A 17,873-nucleotide genomic window follows, 5' to 3' on the forward strand; every position below is an offset into this window, starting at 1 on the left:
CCCTATTTTCTGTTGAAGTTGTTAAAAAATAAAGTTGTGTGACAATCTGTGCAAACCATTTTAGTTTGTGATTTGTTAATGAATTATTCACTGTGGCTGAGAGGGTCACAAAACTCACAGAATGTTTCTCAGCATCAGAAATTAAACAAATTGGCTAGAAAGCACTCTCTGAAAGGAAAAGCTGAAAGGCCTCATGCTTGGAGCGGGAAAGAATGGTAGCAATTGGACACTTGGCACAGAAACTGCAGGGATGCCTCTGTAAGATACAGAGCTATCTACCCCAGCCCAAAGACTAGGCACAAATAAGGACACCAGAAATGTAAGAAATAGTCCTGTATTATAACCCAGAAAATTTGTTTCTTAGTTTTGGGGAACAGGGGAATTGAGGGACAGGACAGGTAACGACACAACACACACCATCACACACCTGGTAGTACTCAAGCAACTAGTTTGATAATACTTAAATTGTTTTTCATAAGAGAGCCTTCATTGTGAATTATCTCAGAAATATTCCTAAGTGCTAGCATTTCTTCACTTTACATTCTTAAAAGCTCATGCATATCTAAATAAAGCAAAAAAAAAAAACCCAAAACAACCAACCCTCCTTATTTTTGCAAATAGCAGAGAAAGCAGGAATCCTGTATTTTCATTAATTACCAACACATTCAAATCTATGAACTGCAGCAGAAAAAATAAAATATGGTCACTGTAAGACAGTTGTGAAATGTTTGAAGCCATGTCTTCACCTTCCTTCAGATTGTTTTATACTGCTGAAACTTTTAAGTGCCATTACAACTACGCTTTCACCCAAAAGAATTAGCTTGACTCACTCAAAATAAAGCATGAGGGAAACCTCCAGCTTGTTCAAGAGGGTCAAACTTGGATTCTTTACAAGCAATAGGCAAAAGGATCTGCAGCATGCCCTAGGCTTTTGTCCTTGGGAACACCGGGTTTGCAAAACCTATTTGAAGATCTAAGTTAAGAGACTGATACAGTCACTTTTCCTGTTATCACATATGGAAACATCAGAGTTTTTTCTTTAGTCCCTCAGCTACCCTGGTGGAACTTCCAGAACCATACCTGCACTAAAAGGTCCTCATATCACTTGAACTAAACGTTGAAAGTGCTTATTTTTAAAAACTTTCATACACTATGTAATTAAAAAACACATTAGCATGCATCATGGTGTTAAAGGAGTTAATAAATTATGCTTATTTATAGTCTTCTGCAGCAAGAACTTTTTTTTCTGTTGGTGCCATTGCCTCCATCTGAAAAATCACACGTAAATTTTAAAGCAGCTTGTTAACAGGTTGGTTACATATGCAAAAAAAAAAAAAAAAACAAACCCAAAACATTACTCCAAGAGTTATGTACATCAAAGATACAGTTATGGAACTTAGTCACCTTACAACAGAACTGGTTTGTTTTGCGCAACCACTGTGCTCCTGTTGAGCACGAGGTCAAAAAGAGGCAAAAGTTGTTTATAACTAAGTCCGCAGCTGTTTCCAGTGAGTTACTCTGGCTTGTCAGGAGACAGGAACAAACAGAATAACTAGAATTCGTTACAGAGAGCATCTTCTGAAAGATCTTCAGATTGTTTTGATGTCTTATTCTTGAGGAAGACCACCTATATTAATGAAATAGCCAACCATTTCATCATGAAGATTTGCTTGTGTACTGTCCAGGTTTCAGCTGGGATAGAGTTGATTTTCTTCCTAGTAGCTGGTATAGTGCTGTGTTTGAGATTTAGGATGAGAATAACGTTGATAACACACGGATGTTTTAGTTGTTGCTAAGTAGTGCTTGTACTAGTCAAGGACTTCTCAGCTTCCCATGCTCTGCCAGGTGCACCAGAAGCTGGGAGGGAGCACAGCCAGGACAGCTGGCCCAGACTGGCCAAAGGGCTATTCCGTACCATATGATGTCATGGTCAGTATATAAACTGGGGGGAGTTGGCTGGGGGGCAGCGATCGCTGCTCGGGGACGGGCTGGGCATTGGTCAGTGGGTGGTGAGCAATTGCATTGTGCATCACTTCTTTTGTATGTTCTTTCATCATCGTCATCATTATTTCCTCTTCCTCTGCTGTCCTATTAAACTGTCTTTATCTCAACCCAGGGTTTTTACCCTGCCCCCTCAACTCTCTCCCCCATCCCACTGTGGGGAGGGGAGGGTGAGCGAGCAGCTGGGTGGTGCTCAGTTGCCGACTGGGGTTAAACCATGACACGCACTCACTCTGCAGTTGTTCAGAACATGAGCACAGGCCTACAGAGAGGGACTACAGAAAGCAGCAAAATAAAAAGAACAAATAGAACACTATCACCTATTACTTTTGAGAATAAGTCCATACAGTGCAGTCAAAATTTAGGTCTTTAACAGTACCAAATTTTCTGCTTTGAAAAAACATTCCTTTTTTGTCATCTCGTTTTAGATTTCAGTGATCACACAACGATTCAAGACACTATGTACTTATAAGCCCATGAAAAAAAATTCAAGAGAACAGGAGTAACACACTGAAGAAAACAGAGGCATTACTAATTAGTATTAGCCCAGCTGACTGTTGTTAGCTCTAGCTTTTGTTTCGGTTTCTAAACATACTAGTTTCTCATTTAATCTGAGGAGTATTCCAAGTTTAGGGAACATTCTAGAGAGAACAGAGAGGCATAGACCTATTTTCCTGAGTTATGTCCCAGAAAAAAAGAATTCTTAAACAGTCATTCTGCAGTTAGAAATACTTTCACTGTAAAGCAGGTTATGAAAAAGCACTCAAAATTACAAACAAAATCAGTAATTGTACTTCAGGGAATATATTAGCCCACCAAACTGCCTTTTCCATTGTATATGACAGTATTCAAAACAGAAACACTTACAAATTGCTAGTCTCGCCACATGATTTCCTCCCAAGTTCAGAATAATGGAGGTCACAATGCTTTATAATCAGAAAAACGCTTGATTTTCTGGATAACGTATTATTTGTTTCAACAGAACAGCCAATACTCAAGGGAAACCTGTTTCCATAAAAATAAGCGTGACAAAGGACACGGCCAACTTCCAGTTGCTGTCTACAGCCACCTCCCAGTTGAGTAGCTGGATTTCTGCAAGAGGAGTCCAAGGAAATGAAGGGCATCAAAGGGGAGGAGGAGGAAGAACAAAGTCAAAAACTCTTCTGACAAACTTCAGACTTGCTAAATGAATTCAGCAGTCCATATCTAGGGGATTCACAGCAGACACAAGTTTGCAATATCCAAGAAAGGTAGTAACGCAGAAAGAGTAGCGATTACATAAATACACATTTGGCTGAGACAGCTTAATTTGCCTGATGACTAAAACTGACAGACAACACTACACCCTCCTCAGGCGACAGCTTCTCCCTCAGGAGAATGTTTGTGGAGCAACACTGAGGAGGGAAGGGAAGCAAGTCTGCTGCAAAAAGAGTTCAATCCTTGATGCAGGGTCAGACGATTACAGGTAACAACGAACACTCAGGTAGCAAAGTCAGGCACTATAAATGTGGACTATGCCAGTGAAGCTGGCTGAGATGACCTGAATTAATTCTGGAGAAACATTTACATTATGATGGACTCTAATTACACAACCACTTCCTACTTTTATTTATACAATTCTTGTCTAATTCAGCAGATGGGATGAATGCCTCAGGAAAGAATAAAAGGTTAAGATGAAAGCATGAAGTCTACAGCAGGAAAACAAACCCATCAAAATTCACCTATACTGATATAAAAACATTTTCTCCTTATCTAAAAGTATAAAGCCACAAGAAGTGCTCCACAGGTAGACACTATCTGTCCTGTCAATAGGTTTTAATAACCTGGACAAGCATTTTTTTCCTTTAACTGGGTTGAAAATAAAGGAGAAACACTTTCAGCTGTGAATTTTACAACCGTCTTCACTTTGCTTTGACCTAGTATGTCCAGATCTGCCTAAATGGCTCCTCGACAGACTTGTGGGAAATAGAATTGCTGAATCAATTCTTTCTTGTAACAACTGTTTTCTCAGACTAATTTATTTCCTTCAAATTGCAAACTGAAATATGTGCATGCACTTATAAGATCATCTTTCCTAATTACATTTAAAAATTTGACTTTATCTGCTGTATCTGGTAACAACTATATTTCATGTCAGACATTTTCTCACAGGAATTTTCTAATGAACTGTCAGTCAGCACAAGCTAAACGTGGCTAACATCAAGTTGTGAATCCTTCTACCCAGTCCTCCTCACACCTCCTCTTCATACCATCGTCCTGCTACGGATACCTCTAGTGTGGCACTGGACAGCTCTTGAGGCTGTCACAGCCCCTGAGCACCCAGATCATAAAATCATTTCGGTTGGAAAAGACCTTTAAGATCATCCAGCACCTCAATGTCCTTCTTGTAGTGAGGGGCCCAAAACTGAACACAGGATTCAAGGTGCGGCCTCACCAGTGCCGAGTACAGGGGGACGATCACCTCCCTGGTCCTGCTGGCCACACTATTTCTGATGCAAGCCAGGATGCCATTGGCCTTCTTGGCCACCTGGCCACACAGCTGGCTCATATTCAGCTGCCTGTCGACCAGCACCCCCAGATCCTCTTCCGGCGGGCAGCTCTCCAGCCGCTCTTCCCTACGCCTGTAGCGTTGCATGGGGCTATCTTGCAGATTTTCCTGAACCTTTAACACCTTTCCTACTCCTCTCCACAGCAGTGTTCCAGCTGTTGTCTGCCACCTCAGTGACTACTCTCTTTGCCTCAGCCTGGCCAACTAAGAGGAGATGCACGAGGTGCAGGCTGACATTTTAGACAGGAGGGTTAACATTTGTCCTGACTGCCGGCTTCAATTCCCTGTTTACACTTTATTACATCATTGCAGGCATTGGTTTCCAGCTGTGAAGAACCAGAAGGAACCGTAGGTGAAGGAAGGGAGAGGGCCCACTTTAAACCAAATCCTTTGAGTAAGGTTAGCTGCTCTCAGAAAAAGTTTATGGCACTGACAGTCTCTTAGTAAGCATTTACAAACATCCAACAAAATTGTGAACAGGCAGTAGTGTCCAACTGAAATTTTTAATCTAGCTAAATTGAGTTGCAGGTAGCCACATCTCAGGACAGCTGCTTACAATATCTTTGTGATTTTGTCATCTGCAATTTTTTGTTTGTTTTAAACAATGAAGGGAGCATAAGGATTATCCCACAAACCAAAATTTGGGGGGTACAAACAGGACAATTAAAAAAAAAAAACATAGCCAGGATAACCACTGGGAAAACCTTAAGTCCAAAAAGCATATCACATATATGACACTTGTTTTTTCCCTTCAATTATCCTTCTTCTGTAATCTATTTACTCTTTTCCAAGGCAGACATGGTACATAATCTCAACCCCCCCTTATTCCTTCTTAAAAAAAGGCAAAAGCTCTACTTTAAGCACAGTGCGCGAGTGTAGTTAAAAGTCCAGTTACACACTTGTGTAACGCTCCAACAGTTTAGTCAATATACTCATGGTTTTAGAGGTAGTGTAAGAAATTGTATACTGACTACAGCACTGAAATTGAGAACCGTCTTCGTATACAGAGATGAACTGCCTGTCATTACTTAGAAAAGGTAAGAATTATCAGAAAGATACACACACATTTTCACACACACACATACACACAAGTCTACACGTGCTAAGATACTAAGCTTACTACTTAAGTTGCTTCACCTGTTTTCTTCCAAAGAAAAGAGACTTATTTTACCATATCCTATCTTCAAGCATGAATCTTGCTTTAGACTAGTCAGCTATAAGAAGTTGTTCATCAGGGAAAACTGCTTAATCAGCAGGCTGGTAATAGGAAAAAGAGTAGTTAAGCTGAAGTCTGAGGTCTGCTTGCCTCCCAGAAGTTTCTCTGACAACACCCTAAATTCTTTACTTTCAAAGTACTTATTCTTCTCACCCCATTAATTTTCAAATAGGCCTGGGAATTGCTAAACCATACGCATTTACTGCTCTTAATAAGAAGAAACAGGCATTAAGAATTTAATTTTTTTTTAATATTAGGAATTAAAGCTGCTTAAGCATTCTCAAATTAGAAGTCAAGCTTCAGAAAGATTAAACCACTCCAGAATATGAGGCTGGCACAATCATAGCTCCTATCTATTTTTCCATTAGCCTGTAATCTTTTACAGGCATTTCATCCTGGCTATTAAATGAAGATATACTTTTTTTTTTTTTTTTTGAGAAAATAAGCAAGTATCTTTAGTTCTGCTGAACCTGAACTTAACAGTCCCATCTGATAAACACAGGAGCTATAAAGCAACTCTCTATCCATGGAAAGGATAGCTTTATCTGAGTAGAAGCAGGGTTTCCCCCCTTTTGTCTTTGAAGTCAGCAAAACTTATTGCAGCGAATTTAATACAAAAGGAACTTCAGTCTGAAAGTCAGTATAATTAAAATCTGGGGTTCAAGTAAAATAATCTGTTCAAAGTATCAAAGTCCTTCATAAAGAAACACATTTCACGGAAGATGTCATTCCATATTTTCAGAACATAACATTTTGTTTGTGAAATCAATGTATGCATGTATATCTAGGAATAAGATGACAAAAACATTTTAAAACCACCTTGGAAGATAATGGTTTTAAAAGATTCCTGAAGAATTGATTAAACAGAGAAAGAGACAAGAGCAGATTCACACAGCAACCACAAACAGATGCAACTCCGAATCAAGGGTCACACTAGTTTGTAGCAAAGACATTGCTGTTTAGGTTTATTCTTTACTTTAAATAACAACAATGGAAGAAAGCTAATGTATTTTTTACAGTGAATTCGACCTGAATATAATACTTAATGTCATGGTGCCATCATATAAGCTTTGGGATAAATATATTTATAGAGTAGCACTATTTTATACCAATTAAAATATAGCAGTCAGATGAAACAAACTGATAGAAAATAAGAGGGAGAATAAGCAAGCAGAACATGACCCTTCAAGACAGATTTGTAGGCAAAGCCACTGCTATTGTGTTTTTATCAAAAAGGCTGTTTTCACAACAGGCAGAGTCAGTTTTCAGGAAGTATCTGAAAACAAGACCAAATAAGAACACTGGATTTTAGCTGCATCATCTAAAAGGATTTTATGACTGAATCCAATCACTACCAGTGTGTTTGCACTTAGTAGTTCCCATGCAAATGTTTTTGTTTATACCCTTCATAATTAAGTAGATGAAGGCAGTACTTAATCCCCTAGGTACATTGTCCTTTGCACATTTATTTTTGGTGGGGTGTTTTTGTTTGTTTGTTCTTAAACAAATAGAATGACTCCCATTGCTCCCTCGAATTCTGCTGGCCTGATAAGTGGAAAGTACTTAACTCCTGTACCAACTGAGAAAGAATGATGCTTAAACCCACTGTTACTGACAGAGAGAGGCCTATAAAGGCAGGGAAGTATTCAAATGATCATAAATAAATAAAAAGGAGTACATGTCTTGACACACTCCCGAATCCCTCTCCCCCTCTGCCATTTTTTATGACCATTATTAGCAAAGGGTCATACAGAAAGGCTTCAGTGTTTTTTGATGTTCAATCAGGACTACTATAAAGGAGGAGCAGCCAAACTTTCAGATTTTAGGAACTGTCTTCTAAATTTTTTTTCAAACACTTGAGAGCCACTGTGCTCTACCCAGCCTCTCTAGCAAACCCCTTCTTACACTTCAGATTCAGTCCTCCCTTGCCATCATATTCTGCTTCTCATATTTCCAAGTCAAGACATTGGTGCCTATCTTCTCAATGCTCCCTATCTCCCTCTACTTCCTGTTTCCTAGGTTTGCTCCATTTCATTTTGCAAGTACCTTTTGGAAGCTGTACTCTTCCAGCCCCTCCACCACCCTGACCCCCCACAAAGCTCTCTGCTCCGAACCCACACCTTATGGAGTGCGCAAACAGCAACTTTTGGCCATTCATAAACATCCTCTAAATGTCTTCATACGCCATTGTAGGCAGTCTAAAAAAAAAAAATGTAAATGAGCTCTGATTGCTGAAGTAGCTCGTTATTAAGGAAACCTTTCTCTCTTTCTCCCTGGAATAACATAATTGAGTGAATAAGCTGAGTCAGCAGAGCAGAAAGACAAATTATTCCCTGCGTGCAGCTAGGCAGACATGCTGCAAAGCCTCATTAGTTATTGCCTCTAATATGATAAAACAGGTAAACACTTCTCACCACTGCAGGGAACCATTTTAAAATACAAAGCTGAGCCATAATACAGTTGTGCCTGAAAATACCCACAAGATGCTTTAATGTGAAATAAAACTTGAAGTAAAAGCAGCAGCAAGAATGATCTTGCAAGCCTTCCCCGCTTTCCATCGGTGCCTCTTTTTTCCTCTTGATAGATGCTCTCTCCTTGGCAAGAAATTGTATTACTTTGCTTTGAGGAAAAAAAATTATAGAATCTTAAAGAATACGAACTGTGAGACATTCCCTCACCCTCTTTAAAAACAAAACCAACAGGAATTTAATATCACATCTCAATGCAAACTGGAACTGGAAGAGGAATTTCCTTTCCCTCACAATGTGATTATGTATGTCACTTGGTGTCAGGGACCTTGGATTTTTACAATCCATCTTTTTTCAGGATTCAACTGTAGTTGCTATTTATCCATGATTTCTCTTTTCTGAACTGGCATTAATAATGGCAGCAGAGTTCTGGGACATTTTCTGTTACTTACCACTGTGAAGCCTGCCAAAGAGCAAAACATACTGTTAAGGCTCTACCTTAATTGGTGACTATGAAGAGGAGTGCTGAATTTGAGTAATTGTCAAAAAGTTTGAAAATACGGTTAGCCAGACAGTTACCCTGTAAGCTGTACGTGCTTTTCACATCTATCTCCTTGGACTTCTGTACCATTCTGCTCATTTTAGGAACCTGGGCCCAAGCTTTGGTGAGATATAACTAAGTTATTATTTTAGCATCAACAAAAACATTTATGCCCATCAACCTAAATTGCATTCATTCACATTTGCAGGATGGGCTCCATGACTAACTTTTGCTGCAGGTTCAACTTTGCAATCAGTATGCACTCTTTCTTCTAGTTATGCTGTCACACACGTTTGAAAAAATCAGATTTTCCACTGGTAACAATGGCAGATGAGAAAATATATATAGGTAGTTGTAACAATTTTACTAGTAGATTAAGATGATGTTGACATGATCCCATAGGTCGCCAGCCAATTTTTACTAGGCTATCAACTGCAAGAATGCAGCAACAGCACAAGGCAAGTGAGCTGCATTCAGGGAAGTTTTCCATCCTCTCACTGCCCTTCCTAATAAAATTAGATCATAATGACACTGCATTCTGACTCAATTGAGAAAACGCACAGCACTTAGCCTAGCCTGAGGTGCATTAAGAAAGGGATGTGATGGAATCCTGAAATCAAGGTTAGCATAAGGCAGGCTCCTATAGAGACCTATATAGAGAAAAAGAATAGGGTAGGACAGAGGACAGTGGAGTAGAAGAAAAAACCACCTTAGGCCTTTGATAAAAATAAGTATCTCCGACATAATACACCCCTTCCCTATGTCATGAAAATTCATTTTTATTACATTTTCTCAATAGCACTGTTACACAACATTGTGCTCTAAGACATAACTTTCACAGCAGCAATATATGGCATACACAGGAGTTAGTGCATGCTGGAATTAAAGTTTCTGTGAGTGGCAGGAGGTAGCTATGTCTGTGCACCCGAGCATATTTGTGTGTGAGATAAACTACTAGGATCCTTGAGTTTACTCCTCCTCCAAAACCTGACTTCAAACATTTCTCCCAAACTCCACTGCCTTCTAACACTACAAGCACACACATAAAAAACTGTAATACCAAGTGGATTATTTCTCTCTGCAGTATCTAATTGTGCTTATCAGAAGCTGAATAAAGCATTAAGCTTTTTAGATCTGTGCTGGTCCTAAAACACATTTTTAGCACACTCAGTGGGTTACTCTGAGTGTTACTTCTCTCCTCCTAAAGTAAATTCACATACACACTGGACTGCTTTTTCATTTTCCTTTTTTTAGATGCAGGCCACTGTTTTTTTGATAAAATATGGATTATCTAACAAAGTATGAAATAAACCTGCCACTCAGGAAACCATACCAAGTATTTATATTGGTTGCCAAAAAGACTTATTTCCACTATAGTCCTCCCTCTCAAAGAGGGCCAGAGTCCATGCTAAAGCATGTGAAAAACAAAGAAAGTAACAACTGTGTCTTTAGCCAGCCAGCCAGCTTGCAATTCAGGAGCACTATGGCCTGAAATTGTGCTCTCCTTAGGAGCTCACAAGCTGATCTCCTTATGTATTTCTCAGTGGAAAATTCTGAAGCATCCCTCACAAAATGTTAACTTTACATCATGTGGTCAGCAACCCAATAAATAATTACCAGTGGAATTACTAAAACACTTGAGATGTCTAACTATTTCCTAACATTCTCTGTGAATTGGATGTGCATTAAAAAAAAAACAAACCAGGAAGTGTTTGAAAATTAGCTTACTGTTACTACTCTTCAGTGAGATCAAGCAAATTCCCCCTTGCTAAAACTTAGGTATAACATAAGGCTTAGTTCCAGCTGTAGTTGTGGAGAGAAACATTTGCACACCAAGTTTTCAAGAATGAAACTGTACCAACTCACATATCACAGAGATCACCCACCAATAATCAGTGAGGAAAAACAGCATCAATCAATGCAGATGGAAAAAGCACAGGTAAAAACCACAGCGCCGCTTTGCAGAGCTCAGATTCAGATTGCCAGATACAGCTGAGTATTGAGTACAGCTGGGCAGAGGGAAGACTGGCCAGAGAGACTGCGGAAATTCTGGTTTTCTTCCATTTTTCATTTCAATATTCCAATAACTAACTTTGGCAAGGACTGACCTCAGACTACATTACCAGTGCTACCATATGCATTTCAGACATCATCTTCTCACAGGATTCACTTCACAGGAGCTAAGACTGAGCATAGAAGGGAAAACCAGAGTTGGCTCAAATCCAAACTATTTAACAGCTGTAGCAAACTTGAATGCACTGTTCTGTTGTGTTCACTACTTTATTATGGGCCCAATCCTTTCTTTATCTTGTAAACAACTCATTTGTCAATAACTTCCACACCTTAAAGGATGGTGATGATAGCTGCCATATTCCTTATTCTGCCATACAGTGGTTACTGCTTATGATTTTTTAAGTAAATTTCTTTTCCCCAGTAATATGGCAAAACTGAAAAAAAAAAAAAGAGAAAAATGAAACTCCTAGTATTTAATTGATCAAAGGCTATCAAACCCAGAATCTGATTTTAAAACAATTTACAAATCAGAGGAAAAAAAAAAAAAAAAAAAGAACATTCCCACAAGATGCAGAGAGAGAACTGGCTAGATTTTTTTTTTCTTTTTAATTAATTTTACAGGTATAATTACCCCCACGGCCCCCCAGCACATTTGTTAATCAGTCATGGAATCCCAATTGTGGGAGGTCAAAAAGGTCAAATACACCCAGCTTTCAACTTCAAAGTGAGTATAATTGCAAAGGCTTGCGAGGAAGGACTAGATGGACAATCAGGGAATCCAGAACCTGAGCCTAAGGCTGCAGCAGCAAGTGCTCTAGCTGCTCCGACTGCCCCATTTACAACAGACAAACATGTCCCAGGGAAACTCGGAAACCAAGTCTGTACAAAATATGTTTACAATCCTTAAATATCATCTAAGTGACTGTCTAACAAACTATCGAATTCTCATATAAATAATATTTAGATTATTATAAACACACTCCTTTAAGTCTGCCTCGACTAAGAAAAAACACAGCACATTTGTTCCAATGAGTTTACATTCCATTAAAATAATTGCTATTTATATTACAACTTAAAAAACAAACACAACATTCATCAGAGACTCTTAAATTAACATTTAACATCAGTTATTTCCTAAGCCATATGTTTATTGTTTTATCCACTCTGGTAATTGATTTAATGCCTTATCTTCTATCAGAAAAAGTCCTAAAACATAAGAAAATACACTCATATTTTTAAAACCAAGCAGAGTAAAAAAAGTGCTAAAAAAGGCTTTCTTCAGCTAATTTCATCTGCAGAACCAAAGCACTGGAAGCCGAGGTTTCCTTATGCTCCCCACAGGTTGCTGGCTGCCTGGGTTATGAGTATCAAAAAAACTTTGAAAAGCTAACAAATACACAGATAAAGTTTTGAAGCTTTCACCAATTCCTAAAAATATTTGCCAGAATGTGATGAGCTTATGACATGCCTAATTAAACAGTGAATTGTTTATTCACTCACAGAAGAGCAACATAAAAAGTGTATTTTAACCAACTCATCTCAAAAATGACAAACAAACCCAACTTCTCACTCCAGCTGTTGGCAGCTACAGTCAGAAAAACAGAAGCATCAAAGGCACATGCAAAATAAATTAGAAACAGTAACTCAGATCTTGATCAGTTAATGCTTTGAACAACATGAACTAAAGACAAATTTGAGGAACAGCTTTCTGTTGAGTCGTAGAACAATGAAAGAACATAAACACAAGTTCCCTACAAAACAAACCTGAAAGGCAGAATATATATAACGGCCTTTATGAACAGCACGGACATTGCACCACTGCACTTGGGCGTTTCCTAGCTTGCACACTGGAGAGAAATGTTGGTATATCCTACTCATCATGCTGCTTTTAGAACAACAGATGGACTTTACACACCTGTTATTCAAGGGCTTAATATAAACCTAGCCAATACATTTTATATGGACAAATATATCCTAGGTGCACACAGGAAATTAGAAGCAACTGAGTGCTAGCATATTTATTGCCAATACGCCTGAATTCCTATCTCTAAGAAGTCTGTCACGCAAGCTATCCTTGATTATCTGCAAAGAAAAGTTACCATCAGGAAACTTTACTCATACTATTTTTGATAGGGTTTGATATTTTTGACAAGAGGAAATGGCCTCAAGTTGTGCCAGGGGAGATTTAGATTAGATATCAGGAAAAATTTCTTCACCGAGAGAGTGGTTAGGCATTGGAACAGGCTGCCCAGGGAAATGGTGCAATCACAGTCTCTGGAAGTGTTAAAAAAAATGTGTGGATGTGGTGCTTAGGGACATGGTTTAGAGGTGGACCGGGCAGTTAGGTTAACGGTTGGACTCAATGATCTCAGAGGTCTTTTCCAACTTTAATGATTCTATGAAATGTTTTTCACATTTGTACTATTTCATTAAGCCATTAAGTCACCTTCCTGCTTAGGTATTTCTCCTACTTCATCAAAAACAAAAAGCTGAACTGGACTGGTGGCATTTAAATCATTGCAAGGATCAATAACCATCTGGTAGACTTTTCTCCAGTTGAATGCTTTCATTCCCCAACATTAATCAGGAACTCCCGCCATTGAAAACAGAGGAATGGTGGTAGAAGACCAAGATGAAGGCATAATTGTATCAGCCTCGGGATTTCTGGGAGCCCCCCTGCCACATCCAAGCAGACATTCATAAAGAAACTGCATCATTCTCTTGCTTTTATTTAGAAGTATACAGGTAGCTGGAGAGAATGTACATCTACCATGTCTATAATAAGGGAGATACGGGCATAGCAGAAAATTATTACATGACAAGTGTTACTTGTCTCTGTGACTCCTGGATATTCAAGAAAAATACTTTGGGAGTTTCCAGGGCATGAAGGTAAGTTTCAGGAAGAGTAAGAAAAAAATCATCAGTGTACTGGTCAAGAAAGAATTACAGACACAAATTTGAGTAAACGGCTACTAAAATTCAGTAGTGAAATTAAAGGGTTTTTTCTGTTCTTATTTTTGACGTTTTATCTTTCTCAAAATAAACATGCAAACCCACTTAAGATGTACATTCATTCTCTCTGAAACTATTTCCTCCTTGAGATTTTATCTCAGTAGAACTATGCTTACTGGCTGAAAGAGTAAAAGATTAAGCAACACACAAGCCCAGGAGGGAAGAGAGCACCCAAGCCTATTTATGAAGTTGCAAATAGATGACACTAAAATGAAAACTAAGCAATACTAGTGATAAAAAGAGTCAAACCAGTTTGGTTTTACTGGCTGCTGGTTTAGGGAGAAAAGTGCTCACCCAGGGGCAAATACTTCTCATGTTATTATTAACCAAAGCACCGTAACATGCAGATACACACAAATATTTGAGTAGCCAATAAAAAGCACTTAAGAAACAAACTGAAGCAGCTTAGAAGGAAAACACAAATATAGGAGTAGGAGACAGCTGGTGTTTAGAATTAAATACACTAAAGACTTAATGTTTCAAGAAGTCATAAATTACCTTCAGAAGCAAACCCACAGCTATGTTTACAAAGGAATTGTTTCCTGCTCTACCCACCCTCAAATACAGAGGTGACCCACAAACATAAAACTGGAGATACAAATGTAGTGCAAAGTGCTTGTCCAAATAATGACCAGCTAAATAGGTGGGGAAACGGCAAAGTAATGTTTTAAAAGCTAGACTGACCAGCAAGGACACAATGGTGTTTTAGAAAGTCCATTAAAGGCTACTGTGTGTACTAAAGATTGAACTCAGATTCCACTGCTTTCAAATAGGAAAAAAGTTTCCCCATGGCAGCAAACATCTCTAGAGCACATGTCTGAAGAAAGAGACAGATAGTTCTAGGATTAAGGTTAAAAAAAAGAAAAAAAACCCAAACACCTTTGGGTGTAAATAGTGTATTTCACCAATAACTTCAATTTTTTTTTTTTTTTTCCTTAGCAGTGTTGCTCAAACCCCTGAGAAGCGTCATCTTATAAAGGCAAACATCCAGAAGTGCTAAACTGGTCACGAGTAAGAGCTAGCTCATTAGGGGCTCACATTACACAGGATTTTCAAAGTCTGAACTATGCCTCCTGACAGAACCATAACATACTTGGCTTGTATATGTCTGTCTCTAAATCTGACGCACAAAAATACAGCACACAAGAGCAAACACATTTGTAGACTAAAACTTAACATATGAATCGGCTTCCTTGTCATTCACGTGTCCATGAGATCAGTTTCCTCTTTGCTACAGAAAAAGCCTGAATATGTTCACATATTTCTGTATAAATCATATAGTGCTGCTCCATATGATAAGCTACAAAACCGTACAGCAGTACCCAAAAGATCCAATACACTTGAGCTTCAAAAGAAGTTAAACCATCAGTTACAGTGCAGTAAGTGAAATGCGCTTTGCTGTTAAGTAGGAAGAAGTAGAAATGAAAGAGAAAGCAATAGAAGTTATAGTACTTATTTTTCTTCTCTATAACATACCAAAAACATTAACTTAATTTCTTGGAAATTGTGGGATGGATGAGCCTAGTTACTGGCATTATAAACAAACACAACTTCTGGTATGAAAATAAAATTACTATCGTGGAAAAAAACACCCCAAAAAATTCTCAGGAAATCGAAGTATGTTAAAAGAAACTTTGCTTGACCCAAAATAATGGATTTTTATCTCTGCTACAAATATAAATCTTTGTTCTATTTACCAGTTCAGTAGACCATTGCTGCTTTCTCCCGTCTCCCTCCTTGCTATTTCTAAGTCCCTTCACTCTTGCTTGGACACAGAAAGGCACAAGCACATCCTTAGGACAGAGGAGACTTGTCTTTTGACTCTCTTGTCATCCTAACATTAAGTACAGCTAGCACATACACAAAAACGTTTTCACTGTTAGCACTGTCAGGCATCAGACTAGGCTGCCAAGAGAGACTGCATGTCTTTCCTTGGAAGTTTTCATGACCTGACGGAACAAAGCCCTGGGCAACCCCATCTTAATTCCGTGTTGGGCCTGTTTTCTGCAGGAATTTGTACGAGATGACTTCCTAAGGTCCTATCTGAATTATTCTACGAATGTGCAGCCCCTAGCTCCTTCAGAAAGTCTCTCAACTTATCTCTAGAACAGCACAGCAGCAATTGCGTTGGCTACAATTCCTGTATGACAACAGCCAGTAGTCTCCTGTCATTTCATTTTTCTTCCCAATTGCCTTTCTACATCCACCTATTATTTCTTAAATCCTGTAAGCTCTTCCGAGTTTCCTTTTGTTCTGCATTTGCATGTCTAGCACTTAGAGTCCTGGATTTGTGGCTAAGGCTTCCAGAAAATACACCAATAGAAATAAAATCAAAACTAAAGTAAAAAACAAGATAATGACTGAATATCAGACTCAGGTTTAAGGACTACTTAAAAAGTAAGATACACTTGACTGACAAAACACTTCTTAGTTTCTTAGTAGTTAGGAAGCACAAAGACTAAAACCTAATGCAACTGACCAAATAGACGTGGCAGGTCTATATATCCTTCTCCTATCATTGTAATGTACTCAGGAATGAATTCTGACTGTAGGAGAACGTAGAAGGAAAACACACCAAAATAAACCTGCTAATTTTTAAGAGAGGAGGAAAGGAATAATTTCAAATCACCACTCTTCAGATGGTGTATTTGACAAGAGAAACAACCATCAGATTTTACTGGACGGAGAAGTGAAAAATATTTTTGCTGAACTGAGTACCTATTTAATGCAGATATACTCTTAGCCACGAGTTACTCTTTGCCAAGACAAACACAGGCATAACTCACATACTACCTCTCAAAATAACTTGAGCCATACCTTTAACCTGACATGCCAAGACGGAAAAAGCAGCCAGAGCTGCCTGCATCACTTTCCAGTTACCTATTTCTCACTGGCAAACTGTTATTTTTACTGTTTTTCTCCTAAGATAAAGCCTGTCTGTAGTTCTGCAGGTGAGTCGTGGACATTGGTCTGTTGTGGTAACAAACACCACAGAACCAAAGGAGCAGGAGTTAGGAGAGGCAGAAATATGGCACAAGAAGAAATAATTTTATTGGCATGTACATCAAAGAATCTGAAGTTCAAAGCAGTGAAGTTAAAAAAAAAAACCCAAAACCCAACAACCTCTCAGTTAATTCTCATTCGCTGCATAGGATTGTTCCTCAAAATTAATAATATGGGAGAGGCTCTAACACTGTGCACTAGCTGACAAGCAAATAAGAACATCTGCTGAACGTGTCAAACCCCTGTGCTTGGAAGTGACAACATAAATGCCAGTAACTGAGGTTTGGTGGGTATTTTCTTTCTGTCTAAATTTTAAAGAGAAAAAAAACCACCTGGGACAGGAGAAACATGCAATCTGAGTAATTCTCCCCCCTCCAATTCCCAGGTCACTTACTAGGTCACTTCGAGGTGCTTCCTGATAGTCTGCTGAAAAGCAGGACATTGAACTTCTTGCGCCGTTGCTCTCACTGGCTTGCCGTGGAGGCTGTGCATATTGCCTGTATGTAGCACTCTTCGGGGTCCAGCGAAACAGGTTGATTGACTCACGAACACAACGCTCAATATCAATCTCTGATCAGGGATTTAAAGAAAAAACAAGAAATGCAAGTGTGAAAAATCAGTAAAGTCAATTCACCCAGCTATGACCGCTAAATACACATATATCCATCTATACCTCTGTCTCTCTCCAACCCCCCTTAAAGGGCATGTAGTTTTCAAAAACATTTTGCCATTAAAAAAAAAACAAAAAAACAAAAAAACACTTAGGAATTTTTTATTAAAAACTAGCAAAGACATTTTTAGCATTAACTTTATCCCTAGTTATGTATGCAAATCTGTTTAAGAGAAGCGTAACAGAACTTTAACCAATGCCAAGACAGGAATATAATCAAAGCCTAGTCATTGTAAGGCATCTTCATTAAATGTCTTTGCAAGTCAGACTATTGACTCTTAAATGTAAGTACGTGCAGTACATCAAAAGTACATGTCACGCAGCACATGGACATGAGGATTTTTGGATGAACTGTCTTATTCGTCAGTTAAATACTGCTACGAGCCAGACAAAGCTTTCAG

At 38.7% G+C, this 17,873-nt stretch overlaps 1 protein-coding gene across 21 annotated transcripts in view; it reads right to left on the bottom strand.

Annotated features, from left to right (window-relative positions):
• TBCK (TBC1 domain containing kinase) overlaps window positions 1-17,873 on the bottom strand; it is a 116,765-nt gene that overhangs the window by 17,889 nt on the left and 81,003 nt on the right. For 20 of the 21 annotated variants that reach the window (XR_015700203.1, XR_015700202.1, XR_015700206.1 and 17 more), the window contains one exon: window positions 17,197-17,372. Coding sequence is in view for 15 of the 21 variants with exons in the window: in XM_087738132.1 (XP_087594258.1) it covers window positions 17,197-17,372 (176 nt within the window). In the remaining 6 variants the exon portion in view is untranslated. Of the gene's footprint in view, window positions 1-10,739; window positions 11,222-17,196; window positions 17,373-17,873 lie in introns of those variants that run through there. The other variant, XM_087738138.1, reaches the window with a different exon arrangement.

The sequence above is a fragment of the Nipponia nippon genome, unplaced genomic scaffold, assembly GCF_047370975.1.
Source record: "Nipponia nippon isolate SJK-2023a ecotype South Korea unplaced genomic scaffold, ASM4737097v1 scaffold_6, whole genome shotgun sequence".
Lineage (NCBI taxonomy): Eukaryota > Metazoa > Chordata > Aves > Pelecaniformes > Threskiornithidae > Nipponia > Nipponia nippon.